General features: G+C 37.6%; 1 protein-coding gene across 1 annotated transcript; it reads left to right on the top strand.

Moving 5' to 3' along the window:
* The first annotated feature begins 580 nt into the window (after positions 1–580).
* LOC119727204 lies at positions 581–20,173 on the top strand. Its single transcript, XM_038199065.1, has 3 exons — positions 581–1,672; positions 9,372–9,747; positions 20,123–20,173. Exons 2-3 carry the CDS (start codon positions 9,400–9,402, stop codon positions 20,171–20,173), a joined length of 399 nt encoding a protein of 132 aa, XP_038054993.1. The 5' UTR covers positions 581–1,672; positions 9,372–9,399.
* The last annotated feature ends 5,657 nt before the right edge of the window (positions 20,174–25,830 follow it).

The following is a 25,830-nucleotide window of genomic DNA, read 5'->3' on the forward strand; positions in this document are numbered from 1 at the left end:
ATGCAAGAAATATTTCAATTGACCTTGCTCAGGTCAATCTTTCTACAGTTCATTTGTCCTGGAAGACCAAGCTGGCACTTTTTCGATCCAAAGATAAGCTTTCATTTCCTCCACTTCCTTGTTGCCATGGTTACAGTTTTTGGATTTGATCCACTTCCCCCAAGTTGTCAATGGAACCTGCCGATATGTACATCTTTGTCCTGAATTTATGCATTAATACAGGTGTTTTTTTATTCAAAGACTCTGAGAAAGGGGAAGAAAGTCAATCAAATTTGCAATAAAACTGAAAAATAATGTAGGCCTACAATGTGATCATGTTGGAACAAGACATTTCAATTTCTAATGCATATTGTAACATTGCATATCAAGTTAAAATTTGTTAAATTGTAAGCTCAGCATTCTAGTTTTACTACAATGTAAATGAAAAGTTTTGTACATTTTTTTTGGTCAACCAAACGAAATTACATTATGTAATTCTGTTTGCAGCAAGCCATAAAACAGAGGTAAGGTTAGGAACATACCATTAAGCCTGTGGGTGATTATGCAAGCCATTGTTTGAAGTATCAACGTTTTATTGCATTGATTTCTTGTGTAGTATTCGCACAGGCTGTGTGTGTGCACACAGTGTTTAGAGTGGCTTGGGAAACATGAGGAAACGGTAACATTATCTTCGTTCCTGATTGCTTGAGCTGGCTAATATTGTAAAGCCTTGCCGAGTTTTTTGCCAGTGGTGACTTCAAATCAAATCCTCATCGTCCTTGAGTACACGTCGTCTTGTTTCCTGCACAAGTTGGTAAAACAGAGAGGCCTTCATAGCTGAAATGCCATTCGAGCAATCACCGTCGCTTGAAAATACCCTTCCCGACTTGGGAAACAGAGATTGAAATCCTTCGTAGAAGTAATGAGCACAGCTGAGCTGATTAGGAAAAAGTGTAAAATCTTGTTAGCGCCGGACCGTTTGGATTGAGTAGTCACGTTTTGGCCCCACACGAATATACGTGTACAAGCTCACAGCTGATGCTGCTGATGATAATGATGGTGTTACCATAGCTCCCGCATCACCGAGTGTTTCACCGCATCTTTTCTCCTCCTTGCATTAGCAGCCTTCAGTGTGGGTTGTTGACCCAGTGGTATTCTGCACATTCGGAGAAATGGCACGGCCAGGCATGGATGTATCCCAGTTTTCCCCTGTGTACATCAGAACGCACCGAGACTTTATCCAAATTTAAGCTCTCAAGATTGGATATCATCAGTACATCTGCTGAATATGCCAGACTCGCGAGATGGTGCACTATATGAACAGAGTACATACAGTACACATCATCAGTGGCCTAAAGCACTAAGGGTCATAACAGGTTACCTGGTGTAAGTGACTGTCAAAATGCTCTACCGCACCAAAGGACTCGGGAGGAATGGTCTAATGGTTCTTGCAGAAAGCCACCCAAGCTTCGGATGTAACTGAATGAGTTTGTTTTGATGTTCGGCAGTTTTGTTGGCTTCAAAAAGCATTTCATCCCGGGGATCATGCACAGCGTTTAGTGATAAGCAGTGATTGAACCAGCAATGATGTATGTAGCAAGAGATGCAATGAATCAGTGCATAAGTTAATGCACTCTTCTGTATTTTGCCCAGTTCTGAGTCAAGCTGTTTACAGTTGATACAGACTACAAAGGTAAGCTGATGAAAACCATTTGACTTGGGACATTTACCATGTATTGTATCATCGTGTGTCATTCTATCATTGGTCACTTGTTTTTTTTCTAGAGGTTGGATGGGTGCATATACCTATGTTCCCCAATACCTATGTTCCTCAATACAGATGCTCCCCGAAATCCATACCCTAAACCCTAACCCTTATCCTAAGGATTTTGGGGAACATCGGTATTGAGGAACATAGGTATTGGGAAACATCGGGTTGACCCCGGTTGGACCTGTATTAAGCAGTGTGCTCATTTATACTGCTTTCTGTTCTAATATTGGTTTCAACATTTGCCAATTTCTTTTTACAAACACAAATTCACAGGCTCACTTTAATAGTTAGGATTTCAGCCAAAAACTTAATCTTTCTTTCAATTGCAGTATTTGGAATGAGCCTTCTTGATTGTTTATATACCATCAGATATAAAAACAAGGAACTTGTATAAAAACAAGGAACTTCATGATTGTTTTTATACCATCAGATATTAAAGAAGGAACTTGTAAGAATAATAAAGTAAATGCCTATCATCTGTGCAGTATGGAATCTGAACCATTGGTTGTAACAAACTTTCTGTAATTGATAAAAAAGGTGGAAATTATTTACAAGTCCTTCCAGTCTGTAGCACTGATACAGTGCTCTAATCTTTGTTAGATCACTGAAGGGAATTGAAACTTAATTTTTTACATTTCTCATGTTTTGCTGAATTTGTTAAGGGGGATACTTATGGTTGGGCATTGATGTAGAAAAACAGAGGTCTGTTTTAATGACTTCTCCTCTTGATGATATAAACAAATAAATACTTACCTGATGAAGTCATTAGTTTGTTGCTGGTAAAATCAAGCTGCTATGGTCAGTTATAATATCTGATTTCCAATTGTTATTTGTCTTAAAAAATAATTGGAAAATCACCGACCCCAACAAATAAATACCTAAATACAAAGTAAAAGTGTGCATCATGTATCTTACTTTGAGTGAACATCAATTATGAATTTCAAAATATTTTGATTTTGGCAAAACACATGTCTTAAATGTCAAATACCTCTGTCTTTTATAGATCTTTTATGATTTGTGAAGCGCTTTGAGATATTTCGTGTAAAGCGCTATATAAGCGTCATTATTATTATTATTATTTAAAAATTAAAAATAAAAATGTATCTATCTATCCATCTACAAACGGGATTTGCAGACATGCTGTCTCGCGAAATACCCATTAAGCTAAATGAAAAAAAAGGGAAAAGCTGTTCCGATTTACGAGGTTTATTTGGCAACACTTGGGGCATCGGGGAGAAATTGATGATTATTTTGCCGGAGGTTGTGTCTCTGCGTGGCCGGCTAGTCCTATGCACATTCATTCATTTTGCAATCACTGTCCACCTCGCCACCTGCAAATTAAATATTTGTATGCATATATGGTAGAACCTCGTCTGTGCTTTTTGTGATTGCGGCTTTTCTGCACTCACGGGCACAAAGCATTGGCCTTGTTCAAGATTAAATTTCAATTTTTTTATTGATATTTTTCAGCAGGTTGAGAAATTAAAGTATCAAAGAAGCACCTGTAGTCTGATTTAAAAAAAATAGCTTACATGGTGAATGAGCGAGAGTAAGGTTTGCATATGTCAATCTTTAGATGAAGAAAACAAAAACAAAAACAAAAAACACAAACAGACAGAAAGGAAAACAACAGACAGAAAGGAACTAACAAACAAACAAACAAACGGATAAAGCAGCAGAAAAGATATTCAAATTTTCATCACTTGTTTTCTATCTGCAAGCCTCATTATAGTCAGCAGCCAAGGAAAAAGATATGAATTTGAATTGTGTTTTTAAATTGTTTGTACCTCAGTTTGCTTAGTTTTGCCAGTGAGATGTTTTAAAAGACAGTTTTGTTTATTAATAAAAAATAGAATATTTTCCTGAAAGCAGTGGTTGTAACGGGAGTGGTGGACCATGGTTAAACTCACCCTGTTTTTTTAGTCCCTTTGATTAAGGAAAGGGTATGATAATATTAAAAGGATATACAATCTGGCAATGCCAAACAGTCCATTTGAATCTCTGAGATTTTCACTTTCACAGTGAAGTCATACAAACTTTGTTGATGTTAGTGACTTTTTTTTAGCAAAGTTCTTTGTGTTTGCAAGATATGAGATACACGGTGCAACATCATTGGATTCGGATGTGTGTTTTACGACTTAGTGCAGATAAACATTTCAAGTGTTCTCCACTGTAGCATAGTGTTTCTGAAATTTGAAACCAAGTTGATGCCTTAAGAAAATAAGATTTTTTTTCCTCAGTAGATGGATGACATGCTAATGTTAAAAAGGCAGTCGTGTTTCTCCCAAGGTATTTTTGTGTGGGCGGGCTGTCACCGCGTCATGGGGAGGTTTTTTATTGTTAGGCAAATTAGGACTGAGTTATGGGGACTTTCTGCTGTCCCCACAGTGTCTTCGGTCCCCATAGTACCATGGGACAACTCGTGTGTAGTCCCAACAACTACAGAACAAGTATTTATTTGTTGGTTGGTTGAGGAGGGGGGGGGGGGGGGGAGGCAAACAGAAGGTGGGGTTTTACTTTTAGAAACTTGTTTGAGTATGCATTTTTTTATGCTCATACTATTCATACTTTTCATTTAAAACATAAAGAAATTAAATTCATGGCTGGGCTTTGTTTCCCTTTTTTTTTTGGGGGGGGGGGAGGATCTTTTTGTTGTGCTGGATCGTCAAGATAATACATCTTTATCTCTTACCTACCTTTGTTAGACAGTAGACCAACTTTAAGCAACTTTTTGAGCAGTGTTTGTCTTGTTGCCAAAGATAGGACAGTTGTTAGCAATTGTTAGGAATTTTAGTGTAAACGAGCCACCAATTTAACAGTATAATATTTTTGCCCCAAACAATGATTTAAAAAAGACAGTTGGCAAAGACAATCTTAACATCAGCTGGTTAAAACTTTTTTTCTGAAATATAATCGCATCCCAGTTATTTGCAAAACAGATTAGAAACACCTGCCTGACAAGACCTGTCAAGTAAGGAAGAAACCTTTTTCCTGTCCGCCAGGAGACATGTTTTCTTTTCATAACAAGATCAGCCAGTGATGCACTAAGTCCTGCCCCTTGGCTTCATCGTAAGTATTGACCAACCATGGGCAATTGTATCAGGTTCACTGGTACCCGCTGCCCTGTTCAAGGACACCGGTGACGGCTCATTTCTTGGAGATGGCTCATTTCTCGGAGACGGCTCATTTCTTGAGCTCTCGCTGGAGAAATTTTGCTTTGACCAGTAACCGGGGGTCAACGCAGTGCGAGAGGCTCATGTTCAAAATGCATGTCTTTATTAAACAGAAGAAGACATGATTATTTTAAAAATCACTCTTTGTTAATGCCACATGGACATCACCACCTATCAATGCCATAATCCATTTTTCCCTTTCGGATATGCCTATTGCAATTCATAATAATAATTTGTAACATAACCGAAAAATATAACCAAAAAATATACCATCAGGGAGACATACCCATAGACTTAAGCACAACATTCTTTTCTGACTTTCCTTTAACTGGACCGCGAGCAATTGATCTAGCCTGTTTGTGACAGTAAACTTTTACTTTTAAATAGGGGCTGAGGCATTAGGGAGACATTGAAATGCCTCCCTAAATCCACATGTCTCCCAAAGTTATAGTTAAATTCTAATGCTAAATTGTGTCCAAAATGGTATAATTTATGATAGTACAGATTAACTTATGTCATAGCACTTATGTGTAATGATAATTATAACCACTGTTCACCAGGCCCGTAAACTGTCCAATATTTATAATCCAAGCTCCTTATCGTGAAGCACACAACTAGATGCTGCACTTTCAGAGACCACTTCAAAAAGAACCGCCACCTCTACCCTCATCACGGGAACCCATCCTGGGCAGGACAGAAGCAAGTAGGGATAAAGTGTCTTGCCAAAAGACACAAGCACTGCTTTCCCACAGGCGGGACTCAAACCCACCATTTGCAGAATTACCCACAATATCTTGAGTTCCATGCTCCAGACCATACGAGGCCACAGCACTCCAAAAAAACCCAAACATGCACACACCACACATGCTCATCAAATTATCAGTTTTTAATTTCCTGACGATTTCATTTACAACCAATAGGCATATGGAGAAAAAACCCAGAAGTTACCAGAGAGACAGGCATATAGATTTCCTTGAAAGAGCATTTCAAGATGCAGTGCTGTTTACAGTGAATTAAACAACAAAATCATCTTTTTCTTGTGGTTGTGTACAACAATGTATTAATTAATTAATGGAATATTATATTATAGATTTTGCAATCCTGGCGGCTGGTAATTTTCAGAGTCTCTGAAATGATTTTTTTATGAATTCTAGGAAATGCCCCACCCTTAATGTTTTGGTGATGTTAAAAGAGGTCAAGAGCCTTGTCCTTGTCCCTTACTCAGTTGGCATTTAAAAAAAATGAAATGTTCTCTTTCTACAGTTTGTCTATTTTTTTTGAACTGTAATTAACTCATTGGGTGCACCACGAAGTGACAGATCATCTATGGACTTTGTGCACACGATGCGTCACTGCATGGTGAACTGTTATTTTGAGTATTAAAGGAAATAGTCTATTCAAAACAAACGTGAGGAAAAGTGGTTTGAATGATTTAAATGCATGTAAACAGCTATGTATTCATAAGCTTAGAGGATTTTGATACGCATGCCAATTTGGTCAAATTTAATAGTTTGGAGAATACTATATGACTTTTAACTCCCAGGAGAGGTGGGAAAAAAGATATCGGAATTTGCTTCTATAACCAAATATAATCAAAACAAAAGGGAGCCTATTTATCTCTAAAAGAACTAACCATCGCCTACTGTCCCTTCAAAACAGTCCCAGTGGGCAGAGAAAAATACATAAAAACAACATGATTTTCAACAATTATGTGTAAACAAAAAATTTGAGCCTCGACAGACAAAAACAACTTTTAGATTACCTAATCAAATATTGATTCATAACTGATTGCTTGCAGCGTAGGTTTTCCAAATTTGTTTGAGTTTGTTTTCAATTTATTTTTTTCTTCTTGTTTGGTTTGTCTTATCAAAGTTCACAATCAGATTTTGTGGGAGAGGCAATTTTTGATGCGAGTCCTCCAGGGAGGAAGGAGTGGGAAATTCGTAGGGCTGCTCAAGAAATGCAAAACCTCAGCTTTTTTATTTTAAATCACTCCAGTTTGCCTAAAGTACACTTTCCCAGGGGCTAGTGTTTGGTCATCTGATCCGACCATAATGTTAGAGTTACCGCATATTTGTGTAATTTATATCCTGTACAATTTATATCCTGTACGGGGTTTTGCTCTTAGGAGGTGTTTTGATACAGGAGTTGCAGTGTGAAGTTGGGTGGTGATGTTTTGCTGGAGGATCGGTTGACTTGTTTGTCTTAGTGCATAGTCGATAGAGAAATGATCAGTCTGGTTTAAGAGTCTGCACATGACCAAAACGTGTTAGGAGCATCAAGATACAGTGTTGTTTACAAATACAGTGAATAAAATATCAAAATCATCTTTTGTTTATCATGTGGGAGGCAGTGAGAAAGATGAAACATAATTAGAAAGATGATGAAACATAATTTTCACGTTAAGAGCATCATTGGATTTTTCCAGCTTAAGTTTTTGAGCAACAAAGCAGCAGATTTTCACAATAAGTTAAAACGAGTATTGCCCATCTTAGAGGATGTAATTTACTTTGTAAAACTTCATAATTTTTAATCAGTACAGTATTCCAAGATATCTTTGAAATTTTGGTAATTTCTATAGTCATCGCTTAAAAGTTGAGAAATTTCGGGAACTTTTAGACCAAATTTAGAAATTGTCCAACAAACTGTTGGTAAACATTTCTGTATCTCATACAAAATTGTTTAATTCCACTAATAGTAAAAGCAAGACAGCACTGTATAGTATAACAAGTTATTTTCAAAGTGTCAAGAAAAAAAAGAGCCACTTTCATAAAAACTGACAGGCTTCCAATTTGATTTTGGTCATGTTTACTACTTCAAAAAGGGTAAAAAATTTGCCTGAGTTCTATTCGATTGTGATAAAAAAAAAGGAAGATATTTTTAGAAGTAGAACGGATGTTTCACTGTCACACTTGAGGTGAATTTACACGGGTCTTGATTCTTGTTGCTGTGTGCTGATGTCTTACAGGCCTTCAACTTGAATAACAATCCACGTAACAAGCGGTGAATACGTAATTACCCGCGGGATCCTAAAGTACATATGTAATTTATTCCGTTTGCAAAGGACGAACTGTGAGAGTACGTCACATTTTCAAAAATAGTTGTTGCGTTTGCGGTACAAATATTTTGAACATCGGTGCATGTATAGGTTGTTGTCATTACGAACAAATTGCAGTTTTTAAAATAATTGTTGTTTGAGTACAAAGGTACCCTTTTTGTTTCTTGGATAAAACGTTTGCTAAATTTGGATCTCAAATATTTATGTTTTAGAAACAAAATTTCATTCTTTGTTGATTACATAAAATACATACAATACTATTGACATTAGTTAATTAAGAACCCATTAACTTAATACTTCTTAAGGCAAGATAAGTTTGTGGTAGCACCATGTGAATAAATCTCTTTTGTGAGTATGTGTGGTTCTGAAAAGAACCGGAGGGACTCATCTTAATACTTCTAATATTTATAAACTTATATAATTATTCTTATTGAAGGGTAGATTTTAGGACAAAGAGAAAAGGTCGCACTTAGCAAATGCAAGGAGTTCACTGCTGCATTGTGTCTCAGAAACCTCTTAGATAAATCTTGAAAACCTAAACAGCTTTGCCCGAATTTCCAGCGGTGTGCTTACATGCATGTTAAGCTCTCTTCACTCGAGAGCATCACGTTCTTGGCCTAGATCAAGTTACCTTTGAAGACATATCATTTGCAGCTTCGAAACAAAATGTCTGTTTTACCCATCACTTTATGTTGCTAGATGATTTTCCCAACATTGCCACAAAGGTCTCTTTTCTTGGCAAGGCACTCCACCATAAGTATGGTTTTGCAATAACTAAGTTATGGGAAAATGGTCACAAATCAGGTGCTTAAACAGTAAGCAATTGTTCTGAGAAGAGTACAGTCATAATACATAATATTTTTAATTGCACAGAATAGTACCATGCATTATGCAAAGAAATGTTTTATATATTATGAAAATTTGCAACCTGTAATTTCAATCAGTCTGTGTCTGAGTTATGGAGGCGCACAGGAAGCCAAAAAAAATCAATTGTGAAATTTGAAAACAGCAGGGGTTAACAGTTGTGCGTAGAGGGATGGTGTTGTTGTGGGTCAAACCCAGAGGCGCCGACGGAGCATGAAGAGATGATGATTCCCTCATGAAGACGGCTGACGAGGTTTCCACATGGCTGCTTCTCTTACCTCACCTTGCAAAAAAAAAAAATAGGACCCAGTCGCCCTGCGAATGTAATCATTTCAGTCAGCCAAGTCGATACTAACAACACGCTTCATACAGGCTTTCTTTGTCCAAGCATATCCACCTTGCTGGCATAACATTACCAAGTCCAGTCTGAGTTATGACATTTGTTTGGTATTGACTTTTTGATTCGGATATCTAGAATGAGTTACATCAAGCAGAAATGTATCTGTCTGTTTTCCCCTTCATCCAGGAGGAAGAGGCGGCAAGCTACTCTGAAGATGGCGGAGAGCAGAGACTCCGCTGCTGACGAGAGTCCGAGCTCCCCAAGCTCGCCCTCCCCGCGGCCTCTCTTCCGTCGCATGCTTGCGATGGTCACCCCGCGGAGTAGCCATCACCATCTTGGAGTATCCATGGACGGCACAGGTGACCTCTCCCCAGACATGAGACCCAGAGCTGCCTCGTCTCCAGCCTCTGCCTGGTCTGGCCACGTGCCCAGAATACAGGTAACGCGGTCCGGAGAGAACTCCCCTACGGAGGGGAAAAGCCCACGGTCTTCGCCGCTTAGCTCTCCTGACACTGAACGGAGTAAAGCATGGAGCATTGGGACAAAACCCAAAAAGTACAAGGTAAGCCTCCCTTTAATGCAAACATAGACTCAGTTAGTAATTTCTTTCAGATTACTAAAATGTAATAAAACACATGAAAAAAAAATGAAAACCAGGAGGGCCCAACTCCATCAGATCAAAATTGTAGCTAACACCTTCCGACTCGTAAGCCAATTTGAAACAGTGTGTGTTTCTCCTTCCTTATAATTATGGGAAAGTATCTTTGATATGAAGTAACCCCTTAAACAAATGTTTGCGGAAAATATTCAGCTACCCTCTTTTCAAACAGTCACTTTTTTTCTGTCAAGGCATTTTTAGAAAAAGTTTGAACACTGCTTGACAATGGACATAAAGATAAATTGTAAATATTTCTGATGCTGTTCTTTTCCTTTGGCTATTCTGAAGCTCTCAAAAAGTTTCAGACAGCATCGTCTCATTCGTCTGAAAAACATCCTGCTTCTGTAAAAAAAAAAGTGACTCTTAAAGGACTTGAAAGTAAATTGAATTTATCCAAATGAGTGGGCAAGTGAAGAAAAGTATCAAGTGACATAAAATCCAGCCACGTTTTGTGAAACTGAAAACCCCTTAAAAAAATCCAGGCATTGAAAAATGTCAACGCTGCTTGAGTGGTCATCTTGAAAGCTGTCTAGAAATTTGAAAGCTGACCAAAAATGTATAAGGGGGTGAACAAACCCTTCTATAATACACCATCAATCTGGGGCATCTTGCAGTAAGTACTCACAATCCCCCCTAAAGAATACACCTTTTTTTGAGTACCTGGGCGCACCTAGCCCCCAGCCACGTCTTAAGAAGCAAATCTTAAGAAGGAAAGCTGTTCTTTTTTTTCTTTTTTTTTTTTAGTTTCAGCGCATTCAAAGATGCATCTATTTTCCCCCAGGTATGATTGTTCCAGTTCTTTGTTGTTCAGAATCCAAGCTGTCAAAACTGTACTTTTTGCCATGGTATCTAGAGACTCTGTGTGGGGTGAGATCAACAAATATGAGCAGTATATGGTACATCCGCAATTAATTCTAACAAGGACATATTCTTTTGAGGTTTCTGATTACTGGCGATTTTGTAAACAGTTCGTACCCGTGTGGCCACTGCGGAAGCCAAATTAATGAGACATATCTTGGAGGATTTCTGCGTCTTTTAATTTGCATTCGGAAAGAATTTTCGTTGAAGGTTTTCAAAGTTTTTCCCTGCAGCAGTAACATCAACAGCAACTGAAACTGTCAGTAATGTCACAATTGATACAAAAGTAATCACATAAAAGGAAAAAAAAATAGAAAAAAAAAAAGCGGGAACCAAGTGGGTGCTTGACAAGAGAGGGATATTGGAAAAGGTTGCGGGGGTACATTAGAAAGTCAATGAGTGTCGGTCCATCCAGGATTTCTTTCAGGTGTATCGGTTCATCCCGACTTCAAATGTCATGCCATTTTATTATGCATTGCATTCACGTGTAACTCACAGTTTTGCAGATAGCTAAATCTCTCACATCCAACAGATTTCACCGTGTCACACAATGGAAGTTCTGACAAGACAATTTAGACAAAGTGGACAGAGTTTAAAAAACAGAGAGATTGTTTAGGTGGAAACCAATCTATTCGATTGAAATTAAATTTCACTCTGAACATCAAGGCCCTTCCATTGGACTCAATTTTCATCTCTCATGAAATAAGCAAGTTCTTGTTAGAGAAAAAAAATGACTTTTCAAGATTATTCAGCATTGTAAAAAGAAACATAAAGCTTGGGTATCACAGCAAATTTCATTTATTCCTTAAATGTCAATTTTATGTTTACCTACTCCATTTTGAAATCAAGAAGTACAAAAGGTTGTGCAAACCTATTGTAAAGTTGTCAAAAAAAATATTTAAAAAAGCGTTTGTTTTGAATCAAAGTTCTCATAATGTTTATGCTTACAGTCTCAAGATACAAACCAGGATTGACTTTTTCAAGTTTATTCAGCATTGTAAAATTAAACATAAAACTTGGGTATCACAGCAAATGCTATCTTTTCCTTAACATTAATTTTATGTTCACCTACTTCATTAAAAAAAACCAGGATTACAAAAAGTTGAGCAAACATTTTAAGTTGACTAAAAAAACAATATTTGAATCAAAGCTCTCTTATGTTTATGTGTACAGTCTCCAACTAGAAATCCCAGATGGCACATCACACAAAATAGGTACTTTTTTCCCACAAGTGAAAAACATGCAGTTTTTTGTTGAGAAAAGTCCCTATTTCGATGAGAAAGGTTGCCATTTATCCAATTTTCAACGTCATCCCCCTCCCTCCCCCTCCCTAGAACTGCTGTAAACACCAATGCCATTGGGACTTTTAGTGGGTTCTTGCTCTGAGTACGTCTGCCCACATAAACCATCCTTTAAATGTCGTGCCATTTTATAATGCATTAGCCCTCCATTTTGCAAATGTCAAAAATAGCTCCCTTTCATGTAGTAATTTTTTGAGATGTTATTTTTTAACAGATTTTTAATCAGGATGTACACTCTTTTTTCATTGATCATTTTTAACAGGTTTTTTTTGGCTGTTTTCTTTTTGTTATTTCGGTAGTCTATACCATATTTTTTGTGTGTAAGTTAGCACACATCCTTTTTAGTATTATCAGTGATTTGCAATATAATTTTGGCCATATTTAGCTTTAACTGTTTTTATAATAATTTATTTTATAATTTGGAGGATTCTTTGAAACTTTTGATATGTTTTATTCAAAGAATTCATTTAATATATTTCTTCATGCATATGCAATATATGTGAATATGAGTATAATTTGGGCAGAACATCTAAAATTGTAAGCATTATTGACTAAAATTGGATCTAAAGGTCTTATACTTTAACCAGACTCAGAGCACAAATAATGTGCTCTGCTGGTGTTTTTTGTTTTGTGGTATTACTTTCTGGTTGTGATTTATACCCATCTCCGTACCCTGATTTAACATTCTCTCCATTTCTTTTTTTTTCTAAAATGTCTTCGCACGCCCTCATGTCCCCCTGGATATGCCCCTCCTCTGTACCCCTCACCCTCTGACAAGATCTTGCCTTGAACCTTACAAGCCCTTTGGGGGGGGGGGGGGAGCCTAAAAATACATGTACCCATAAACCATTAGAATTTGGGAGTGAAACCACTTGCCAGGATGTTTACCACGGTCTGCAGTGATCGATTTTGCGTTGTATTCCGCAGAGATTTTTATGATCTGTGTCTGTCTTGGGGTCAAAGTTCAAGTTGATAAGTGGCACATCTGCTTTTAGTATAAACAAAATATGAAAATTTGCAAAAGAGATCTTAATGGACGACATCTCAGTATTAGGCTGGGTGTGACTTGTTTTTGAATGTGAGCTTAAAGGGAAAATACAACATTTGCAAACATCAAAAAATAAAACTACCAAATCATTTTGAAATACCTTGCTGGTCTGTTAGTGAATGACAGTGTAAAGCATCCTGTAAAATCATGGCACCTGGTATACTGTCATTTTCAAGAAAAGTGGTATTTTTGTATCAATTTCCAACGCTGATCGGCCGATCAGCGTTGGAAAAAACTGGCTTTTTTTCCATATACTGGCCCCAGTTGACCATCGCACTTGTTTGTAATCGATTACACACCTATGGACGGGTACAAGCCAGCTAGACTGGTTCCCTGACCTTACAATTCCCCAATGTATGTAAACTGCTCTGTTTCTTCTTAAATGGAGTCAGGGAATCAGACTACAGGAAAATGATTGTTTTTCTTGGTTTTTATAGCATTTTCGAACCCAAAACCTCAAAAAAGTCAGTGTAACTATATTTGCTATATATTTCCAACCCCCCAATTCCATCCATTTCTGAAAATTACAGCAAAAGCAAATGATGTATATTCCCTTTAAGAAAGAGTGGGTTTGTAAGTTCTTTTGCTTAACAGAATTTTGTTACTTTTGTTATTACATGTTTTCAGGTTAAGTGTTTTTTGTTATTTTTAAACTGTTATTTACTGATTTATGTTTTTTTTGTGGGGGGGGGGGATCATTGATGAGTTTGAAATTTGGCTATGTAAGCCTTAGGATATGTGACCTGGGACTCATACATATATATATTTTTAAGAATAGAATTTTATTTTGAAAACATTTGTTTCCTCTTGAAAATAAGTGGATCACAATAAAAGGCATGATTTAGGCCAGTACAGGAGGCAATGCCCGAAACTTACCTTTACAAAAGGACAAACTTTTCATGTCATTTTAATTCTTCCTGGTAATGAAACCAAGGCTTTCTCAAAAGAGAACAGGCACTGAGTGAAGAAGATAACAAGAAGAGAATAACTGAAGAACTCTTCTGTTTTAAAAAAAAAGATCAGTGTTGTAAATATATATCGCTGTGCAAACCTGGTCCATCATATATTCAGGGAGGTGGTAAAAAAAACTGGTGAAGTTGAAAGCTGCTTTCCTGTAGGTGATGAAATGAGTGCAATCAATTGTTCTGTTTTGACAGAGTAGACACTGTCCAAACAAAATTGTAATCCATCCCCAACACTGTCGTTGCCACAGTTTTTGTATCTTCCTCTTTTAGGGTCACCTCAATTTGCAGCTATACCGCATTCAAGACAGTGTATTAGATCTATAGCCACACAAGATTGTTGTAAATAGGTTGAACAAACGGGTCTGATGCATTTGTAAGGAAACAATCTTGATAAATAGATTCGGTGATGAATTGCATTTGTGGATGCAGTGGGAGTTTGATAAACTCTTCTTCTTTTAAGTGTCCCTTTTTTATTCTATACAATTTGCATGCCTGCATGTCAGCCCTGACATTCCATAGTAATTATACTAGCACTCCCTGGATCTGATACTGCTTTGGATTATTTGATTCAGAGTTTATTCTTCTCCTTTGTTTTAAGCTTGATGCAGTAAAAATCAAAAACTAAAGTTCTTAGAATTTTCTAATTAAATGTATCAGTAATATCATGCAATTATGATTCACACAGTTTCGGGTTCACACAATGTTTAAACGAGTTTTGTTTGTTTTCGCCATTTCTGTTCTGTGTGACTTGTGAGTGTTAATTTTCCGCTGTCAAGTTCTGATCATATTTTAGCAAAACATATGCAGTGAGTGTTCACTCTGCTCCACAGTTATATATAACCAATCTCTTCCCACCGTGAAAAGTGTATAGCGCCCTCTGTTGTTTCATTTCAGCAACAAAATGCACCTGGTGCTCTGCACTGTCTTGAAGGAGTTTGTAGTGATATAACTTGACTCTTTTTCCGGAATTCCCATTCTTAAATTTTTTACATTGACAGTTGACTCCGGGAAGCTTTCCATTAAATTGCCTTGATCTTTAAATCTGTTGAGACTGTTCTTAACTTAAAAAGGAGCAATCTTTATGAAATCCTGGCATTTTCCCTCGATCTTCTTTCAACCTACAAAATTTTTTTTTTTGTGGATGAATTATGTTGGGCTTTTCTTAACCACAATCCAAAAAAAACTCAGAGTCTCAATCCTTGCTGTCAATTTATTCCTGTGTATGTTTTTTTGGGGGGGTTACTTTTTCATCTTAATTTATGGTTTCTTCTCAATAGTTTGGGCTTGAATCTCTGGGAGGACGACAAATACTGCTTACTGATTGATGTTGGTCTGTTAAGTGAAAATGGGGTCAAGGGGGTCACATGAGTGTCGTGACCCCAATTTGCCTTTCCAAATTTAAACAATTCATCACTGACCCACAACCACAGGTATGGTGTCAATCTGAAGTGATACCAAACCAATGTGGTTACCAAAAACTAGAAAGAAAAAAATCTTGAATGCTCAGAGGACAGATTTATGTCCTGCCAAAAATTCCACAAGGATGACCCACAGAGACCTCCTGAAAAGCTGTTGTACCAGGTTAAAACTTAAAAGGTACATATGTCAAACAAGGAAACATTCTGTTTGTTTGTCGCCTTGCAGTGATTTGTTATGATGTTGAATAGCAGACCCCATGCTTGTATAAAAGTTTCCTGTAGGTCAGTTACGACATAGCAATGGTTGAGTTCAGTGGGTCATTAATGTTTATATTCATCATTTTTAAACTTTGATGCTCTTGTACGAATATATTTTAACTCAACTGCCCGCTGTCTTGAGACTGTTAAAAAAAATTCTGTTAATTGTTTTTTTCCACTTTATGGGGAGTAATTTGACACTAGTCACAATCATTTTAGGTTTTTTTTTCAGCTCAGAAAATGGTTCATTCATCAAGTGTGTTTTGGGAGTAAAATACATGTACTTTAAAATAGATCAAACGAGTCGCCCAGCAGACATGCAAATACATACTTGTTCAGAAATTGTGAGGACCACACATTGGTTGTGATAAGTTTTGCGGGACCAAAATCTTTATGGGGACAGCCGAAAGTCCTAACAACTCTGTCCACATTTTCCTACTACTTTGAATTCCCACAATGCAGCCAACGGCAGGGTAGGTATGTCATACTGAAACATATCTGATAACAATCAATAAGAAAGCAAAATCTTTCAAGTACTTTCTCCATATGCCTAAAGGCAGAAGACCTTGGATTTCTTAGAACCTGTAGATATAGTTTGTCCATCAAGACTGGCTAAGGCCTCACCTAATGGCCCTTTTTACATCTTTCTGGCTAAATTGCTATATAAACACACTTGTGATTGATTTGACATTGAATGACAGCTCCTGAGCCAAATTGCTATTGTAAGGGTGGCGAAAACATTTTCTTGTAAGTTTCCAAGAACTGGATATTCTTTTAATGGGGGTATTTGAAAGACAGCCTGGCCTTACAACTGATTAGTCCCTCCTCATTATATTGTGTTACTCAGCAACAAAAATTCCAGTCTGACAATGGATATCACAATAAGGATGCCCAATATTATAATTGAATTAAAAAAATAAACTATGTTTGATAGCCACTCACTCTTCTTCCTTTGATGGTAATTTTTTAGACTTGCAAATCTGAGGTTTCTTAAAAAGAGCAAAGAAACTCAAGTTGGACATCCTTTTTGTTCTGCTGCAGTCTGTTTTGAGTTTGTTTATATGTTTGTTTGTTGGTCCATTTTGTTCACTATTTATGTACAGTGAACAGGACCCCCCATAGTTAGTGTCCTGCCTCCCCTCCCTCTTTTTTTTTGAATTTCTATCTTCCTTTTTCTGTTTTTAAGTGTCCTTGTTTGCCCATTTTAAGGACATTATAGACCCCCTCCTCCTTTCACAAATCCATTTGGCTACAGACCCCAATCCGGCCACTGAAAGATTGACAACTAAAGTTCCCAGTCCTGTATTGGGATGACCACATCTTTGGCTTATTTAGCCAAACACCGAGCTGTGGGCAGACCTAACCAAAACGAAAACTTCCCCATTCCTGACATCTACCCATCGGGCAAAATAAGCCCGGCCCCAGCCTGTCATCGGATGAAAGGGGCTTTAGCCAAATTTGTTTGTCCAGTCTTGGGTTTTTGTCCCCCAAGAAGTTGTTAGCATAAACATGGCTTAATCCAAACACGGCCTTTTATAGTCGCTTATTTGGTCAAAATATGGGAGTGTTATTTCCCCCGTCTGGATTGTGGCTAGGTTAGCTTTTGTTCCATTCTTGCTTTTTCTGGCATTCATTTTTTCACACTTTTCAAACGTTGTTTATCTTTGATTTGGAAGAAAGGGGGAAAAATGCCATGAAAACACATTCCTCAGATTTTGTTTTTGAATTCTGACCAACAGGTATGGAGATATTTAGATGATGAGGGTAATGACCACACAATATAAATCTGACAGGCATTGTCACATGTATGGATTTATTTTGTCCTGTCTTGTTTGAAAGTCATTGTGGTGGCGATGAATGTCCATTTTCCCATAATACCAGTTTCAATAAGCAAGGCAGAATTTTGTGCCAGGTTGTTCTTGCATAGCGCCCTCTGTTGTCTATTTCTTGCAACAGGGTTGTTTATTTCTGGCTTTAAATGAGCCAAAGAAAGTGGGATTTTATTTATGTCTTTTGTAAAAAGCTGGTGATAGAAGGGAAGAAATATGGAGTTTAAACTGAGCCATAAATTAGTGCTGTTTTTTTAAATAATGAAACAGTTTAGTTTTTGTTACAAACAAGATATATATTTTTAAATGTCTGAAGGAGGGGTTGAGCCCTATTTTGCAGAGTTGAGTTGTTTAATCTTCACAAGTCAATCACATTCCAAGTGCAGTCTCAAGTGACAAGCTAATCTGTTAACCTTGACAATTTGGGCATTCTTTTGTCACTGCTCATCCACATGTTGCATTCGGCCAAACTTGTGATGCGGCTTGTGAATTGTGATTGACCTGTTTACTGATATTTTGAGAGTAACATCACATTTCAAAGTTTAATCAAAGTATGCTCTGAAACAGTAATCCACATCACTCAGAAAGGAGTACTAAAGAAAACAAATTGCCCTTTTGAAATATCTGTTAGACGTCTGTCGTGGCTTGATCCCTCTAGCTCTCCCTGGTTTTTGTGACATATTTCGAAGACTTTTGATTATTAACATCTTCTTTCACTGTCACACATTTAACTTATAAGCTGTACCAATACTCTACACATTTTATAATCACCAAATGTAGTCACCCAGATTTTTGTATAGACAAATAGTGACAGTTGAAAACACACGTGGGAGTTTGTATTTATTTAAACTTAGCAAATACTGCAACAAACATCCTGAAGGGCAGCAACACTTTATTTTATTGCAAGTACATGTTCATGTGCTCATACAGTCTGCTGGAGTCTGTCTGTGGAGAATGAGAATGAGAAATATCACGTTTTTACAACATTGATGATTGATAAATCATAACAGTGCTGTCATGATAGTAACTGACTTCTAGATATTTAAGAGCAACTCAGCTACCAAAGTAAAAAAAAAAAAAAATTGTCAACAGCAACTATATCCAATCAAGATTCCTGCCAATAAAAAACGCTGGGTTGGGTTCCAGGAAGGCGCCAGACATTGTTTCTGTAGTTTAGGAGGGAAATTTCCAATTAGCACTGGATGGGTTGACCCACTTTGGAGTGTGTTTGGTGTGTTATGAGTCATGTCAAGAAATTGGGGAGATGCAATCCACCTGTGTTTTAGTTAACATGGCTGGCAATAGAGCAGTGGAAGTACAGGTGTACAACTGAACATCATGTCCAAATTGTATCCTTTGAAAAAAAATTGTGTGTGCAAAGATTCAAGTGGGCAAAAATTCAGAATGCAAAATATAGTGAGAGGGTCAGTCTCGAGTTACTTTGGCAACAATTAGAAAAGAGAAGCCGTTGTTAAAATCAGGTCTACAGGTCGAGTAAAAAAAGCTGACTGAATTAGAAACAAAAATATTATAAAAATATGCGCCTTGCTCCATTTCATAAAAAAAAAATTACATAGGGATAGAGTACATGTTATTGACTAGTAGAAGTAACTGTGAACATTTCACTTAATTTGCGCACTCTATTCCCAATTTATGTCTATTTTAATAAAAATATCACAAAATTCAGCTGTCCACCACTGATCATTTACTGTTCTACGAATTGATGAATACTTATTAAATACAGTGAAACATGGATGTCGGTCACCTCCATGAATGAACGAAAACTTGCAAATAAAAGGAAAACAGACAAAAATCGTCATTAATATTTCAGAAAGAAGTGTTGACTTGTTCCTCATAATTATACAAAACACAAAAACTGACAGTAAAAATATTGTTTTAAACTTGACTCAAACTACTAAGATCTCATTTGAATGCCTGTGCGTAATCTGTAATTCTCACTCAGCTCAACAGCTTCCAATGGCATTCCATGGGCAGCTATAGGTTCTGTTAGTAACACATGCATATTTTCTGATAGCATAGATCAATTTCAGTTATTCTTTTTTTTCCCAGATGAGCAGAAGAAAATGCTCTTTTTAAGACATACTTCATTGGTGTATCAAATTTGATTGCTTTTTAACCAAAACAAATCATTAATCCAGGTTACTTTCTTTTTTACTCACCCTGTATAACAAAAGAGAAAGGTTTAAACATGGGTTGAAAAAAAAACCACACTGGCATTACTGAAAGTAGCTCTGTTGAGCTGCAGTAATTGATGGAAAATGCATAACACTCATTTAACACTGAGATACACCTCACAAATACAGCAGGAGCATTTACTCAGCACCTCGTAAGCATCAGCAACAAGAAACTAAAAGAATCAGTGTTGAGTTCATCTTTTTAGTTCTTCAGTTATTCGGCTTTCAAATGATAATTCAGATTCATCCCTGGCTTAAATATTGGAGGGGATTGACATCCTTTCTCTTTTTTGGGGAAGTATTTTGTAGTTATTTCAACTGCAGTTAAGTATCTCTGAAATGTATGATTTTTGTAAAATAATTGAGTTGATAACAATTTATTATTTTCTGTTTTCCTTTCTATGTAGTATCTACAGTGCCGGCTGAAAAGTTCAAGAGAGAAGGCAGGTAGGTACTAATGGTTGAAGATTTGAGAATTATTTGACATTTTACACAGCCAACCAAGACTCAGTTGGAAAAAAAAAACCTGTGCATGGAGGACAAAGTTTCTCATGTACAAGTCTTAACAGATACCGGTGTCAAAATTCTCAGGCCTATGCATCTGAAATCATAACAAAAATGTTATGTTAGAAATTGGCTGGAAAAATATTCTCTCAGGGTGATATGAAACTTGAGAAATGCTATCCTTATGGATGTGGCTACTGCGTCATATTCAAGACCATCTGGTCTGTTCAGCTCCGTGGATGCCAAGGTATTTCAGCCGGCAAAGCTGACACAATTAATCATGTGAGAACGAGACTCGTCTGTCATAAAAGCATAAATTGATATGGAGATTGTTGGAGAGGCCGGAGCCAGGCCGGCTGTGCGTTGATTGGTCTCAAGAGAGCAGGCTGGACAAGAGCTGCATTGGAAAGAATTCCATAATTCGGCTGTTTTATGGGAAAGGTAGTTGAAATTATTAGAATCTGGGTCTTGCTTATTTGCCAGAGGTTTGCGAGACTTAAGATAATCATAAGAAGTGGAATTTTGATTCTCGGAAAGTGTTGATTACATTTTGTCTGTACCATGCAGTACAGAAATGGAGGGAGGAAACAAACAAACAAACACCCCAACAAACAAACAGGCAAACAAGGAACCCAGTAAATTAACAGACTAAGTTCATTGATCTCTCCATAAATAAAGCACATTCTGAACCGCTAGTCCATTGCCATTGAAACTGGCTTTCTAGACTCAACAAGATGCAAACGCAGTTACCTCAGCTTTTCCCAAAACGAATTGTCAGATGAATTGTGCCGCAATGATTTTTTTCCAAGAAGTGGAGGGAGCAAGTAATAAGATGATTGCCGCTGTGACAAGCAGCTATACCACATGGACATTTGAGTACAAGGACAGTCCTTCGGGTTTTTTTTTCTTGATGCATGAAAGTGTAAAATCTGTCAAAATAACTTTGACAGGAGGGCAGTGATTCAGCTGAATCTATAGATTATTTGGAGGGAGAAGCCTGAAGTAGGCCTAAGAGGTTGTTTATAAAATGGTCCAGGGTGGCCAATTCATAGAAGTTTCCAATTCCTTTTATTCCGAAAAAAATAGTACAGTGGGCCTTTTCAGCTCATTTCTTTGAACACCTCATATAAGTGTTGGTAAAGAAAATGTCAGTCTGCAGAAGTGTATGCATTGCAGATGTCCGAACAAGTATGTCTTGCATCTTCCAGTTATAGTAAAACTGTTTTTTTTTTGGGGGGGGGGGGAGGGGGGAGCATTCACCATCCAAAATCCAAGCAGCTTTCTGACATTTTACATTATAACTGTCACCGTCGCATATATATCAATGCCCTCGTGTGAAATTTCTTGCACATAACCATAATGAAGTGGTGTCATTACGAAAGAAATGCATAAATGTATATTTTAAATAAATTGTTTTGTATCTTTTCCCCTATTTGTCTCTTTAAATTTGACATACCACAAAGTTGTCTTAATCTGCATCAGATGTTTTACACGACAGCTTTCACGAACATTTTCAAAACGTAAGCTTTGACTCCTGAGCAATGTCAATGAGCTTTCCCTCTGGCATTATTTCATGAAGTCTGTGCCAAACTATAATGCCGACAGGTATGTTGGTATGTTTGTCATGTTATCCGAGGATGTTCTGGAAAAGAAGGAAAATTGATCTTCTGTAAATCCCTCTTTGTTTAAATATTGTATTTTGGTTGCTGACAACTGCAAGTTTCGTTTATATTCGCAAGAGTATGATACCAAAGTTATGCCTTCAAACGCTGACTCCTTTTTACCCATAAGCAAGTGTTAAGGGAAAAAAACATTCAAATTAGATAATTAAATTTGTATCGTGCTCTGAATGCGCAAACTTTGAAGACAGAATGAAGGGTGTCATGTTTGCAAATTATGACCAATTTTCCTGCAGCAGGGCACTTCCACTGCTTCGCCTTTTTTCCGAATCGGTATTTGATCACCGACGAACTAATCAAATCATATCACGGAACGTGCCACCGCGGCGGGCCCGTGCCATTCTCTATTAATATTATCCAGGAATATTGATGCACGCGGTCCGCATTTCGTCGCACTCCGTCCAAGTTCATTTTGAGATTCACGACAGGTGTGGAATTTTAGTTTCAGGCGCGAAAGAATCTTTCAAAAGATGCGCGCGTGACTCACTGAGGATGACTGGGAGACGTGATGAAGTATTGCGTTTTCCCCTGAAGACAGCCATGATGATCTTCAAAATTGGGGTCAGCGTATTCCCCTGGTATGGTCTGCGTTCAATACAATTCAAAGAAGTTGCTGAGCTGACACTGAGATAGAAAATGTCATATAGATCATTTGATACATCATCAATCCAGCTGAATCATTTTCCATTTTACCTAGACCTAAATCCCATAGGCCTATAAGTAAAGTCTACCCAAAAGATTTCTAAGAAAGATGGTGTCGGATCGAAACGTCAGGCCTACTACATTTTGTGATTTGTATAGTTCAGGTATAAATCCACACCGGTATACAGTTTGCATCAATGTGTTCATTTTTCAAGCTGTATGTTCTTGACGGTATGACCCCCTGTCTTTTCCGATTATGTTGAGGCAAACAAAAACGAAAACATTGGTTCACAATCAGATGGATTTTTGCACAGTGCCTGGTTATGGCATCAGACGCTTTGGCGAATCCCCTCCCACTCCCCTTCCCGGCGACAACCTAACCCTCACCCCAATTTTAAATTTAGTCCCAAGCTAAAAAAAAAATCCAGCCACTGACAAGAAGTTTGATGAGCAGCCCCCCCCCCGACAATTCGTTAGTTGAGCCGCTACCTCAAACACAGACGGTTCTGATTATTTTTGAATGGGATTCCAATCCACGATGATTGAAGATTTGACAGCCATGGATTTGTTGTCTTACAACTGCCACCATACCTCCCTGGAACGCGTGTCAAAACTGGGTTTACTCTAATGGATTGGCTGCTGTTAACAGGGATGGATCTGCAGAATGATCTTCTGGCCATCTCGATGTTTTGCTTCCATTGATTGTTCATATTAGTTCCATCTCACTTACCTGGCGTTTTGTACTTGTTCACAAAACTAATTTTTGAGCACATCGTTGATATCACAACTGCCTCCTCAGTCCTCACAAGATGCCTCATTGTGCCGTGATTTGCTTTATTAAATGTTTCGCGTTGCATAATTCTCTGACAGGTGTATTTGAAATCGTGTCAAATTGCTTTTCCAATAAATGTATTTGAAGGGTCGACGTACTTGGTATCCTTGAACAATCGTCTTCTACTAGCACTAGATAAGCAAAAGTTTCAAGAAAACTCCCCCGCGAAGAAATGAACGACGTCCAATTAACTAGTAACCAATCACGGATTTTGTTATGGAGTTCAACCGTGAAGGATGTGCCAATCATGTAAGGCGTTGTATCAGTAGCGTACAGGTGCTGAGTGCACAATACGTTCGTGCACTGTATGCATTTATCGTCACGTGTACGTGTGTGTACGTATTGCACGTAGGTAGTTGTTTATATTTGTACGAAGGACCGGTTGGTAAGTTGTCGTGGAATCTCTTCCAAATAAATAACTGAAGCCACGTCTTTTTGAAGTTCTGGAATCATGTACGGGTATCTCTATTCAACGGAATTCAGTATCAGTGAGAAAAGGTTGAGATAGAAAGAAGAACTTGCCGGGCTTTGCAGCGTGATTTTGAACGGACTGGAGCTCGACGAATCACCGGCACCATGTCCAAAATTCTCTCCCGTTCGGTGAGCTTGCGGGACCCGGGCGGGCGATTCAAGTCGAACACCTGGGATAAGCTGGTCAATAGGAACCGTAACAAGAGGCTGCTAGGTGAGTATGTTGTCATGGACGTCGTGATTATAATATCAAGGTGCTTTTGAGGATGTACAGGGACACCAATTTTGCCGCTGTCAAACTTAAGTTGACATGGTTGAAGTGTCAACTTCAATGATTTGTCAAACGTGCATTGTTTGCACTGAACTTAGGCCGTTTGTTTTTCTTTACTGTACAACTACATCAGTACATCATACATGTACATTTATAAACAGAATATCGTGTATTCAGTGCATAGTTTTAAGCTTTCAGTTGCTATTGGAATAAAAAGAGCACATATATCTTGGTAGGAAGTGACAGGATAAGTTTCCCTTTAAAAACTATCGCCTTTATTTTTTTCATATGAGTGAATTATGACCATGGAGTTAATTAATGAAATGCAGGTCAAATTTGTCTCCCGGTATCATATTTATTTGTGCATATTTATCAGCCTATGGTTGAAGTTTTTACAATCGTGTACTGTCTTTTTCAACTTCCACTGTATTGTATTTTTCCCATGTTTTACTTGTCTTTTTTTTTCTGAATGTTATCAAAGATGTTTCATTCTTGCACTAGATTATTGTGTAAATTGATTTCCCCAACCCCAATTTGCCGATAATTATAATGAAAGCTTCCAATTCATGAAAAAAATTTATTGGCTGACAGGAAAAATAAATGACCCAAATGTATGTAATCCCTTGAGCTACATGTGTGGCAAATATATCACCTGAAATTGAATTGATGCATGCTCTCTGTACAATGTCTAGAATCCACAAACCTTTGGACGTAAGCATGGCATTTATGCCCATGGGCTGGACAGCCAATAATAGTCAGGACTTGATTTCATTTAATAGCCCAGCATTTCGAACACTTGTAATAACAAATGTACGCTAGTTAAACCTAAACTTTGTAAGTTGCCTGATGGGCCAGTGAATAAACAGACATGAAAGTATGAAAGTATGGTTCATCACAAATGCACTCACAAACATAATTGATTTCCTATTAAAACGTCGTATGCGAGGTATACTATGTAGTATATTTGTTTGTAATTACGGTAATATGGAGCTGAGTGAATGTATGCAACGAGGCAAATGATTAGTTTGTGTACAACCTGGACCAGTTTTATGGAGCTGTCTTGCGTTGCACATCAATTTTACGTGAAGAATTTTGTGCTTTGGAAACGAATGCAATCAGTTACAGGTCCAACCTAAACACATCATCACCGAATCCTGTAAATCTCAATGCCATGGACATTGACCAAAAAAAGTACAATCCTGTATCAACTATATTGAGGTGTGGTATATTTGCACATTGGCACTGCACTTGCAACTTGATTTAGGTATTAAATGCCCAAGGTTGGTGCTTTCTTTGGGTACTCTAGTGTGTACAATATTAGATGATGAACGAGGCACACCTGAGCCCTACCAGGGTTACTTTATTGAAAGTGGGTCAAGTGAATTATGTCCAACAGGTCTCCCAAAATGAGCTTTCAGTGTTAGACTTTGGACATTATTATGGCCGTTGCGAATGCCTAAAGATATGATGTACACACCCCCCCCCCTTGATTAGAAGGATCTGGAATTGGGTCGTGTGTGCATGCAAGATTTGCAGATTTTCTATACATTTTTCTTTCCACAAAGGTAGTTTGTAGCTTAAAGTCACTTTTCTTCATTTTTTTAAATGAAATAATTTTCCATACCAGCTGAAACCATACTATGTTTTGCAATACTAACACTTGAAGATTAATCTTAGCTGATCCATGGATATTGTACCTTTTGTAACATACCTTTG

This window comes from Patiria miniata, unplaced genomic scaffold (genome assembly GCF_015706575.1).
Source record: "Patiria miniata isolate m_02_andy unplaced genomic scaffold, ASM1570657v1 HiC_scaffold_20, whole genome shotgun sequence".
Lineage (NCBI taxonomy): Eukaryota > Metazoa > Echinodermata > Asteroidea > Valvatida > Asterinidae > Patiria > Patiria miniata.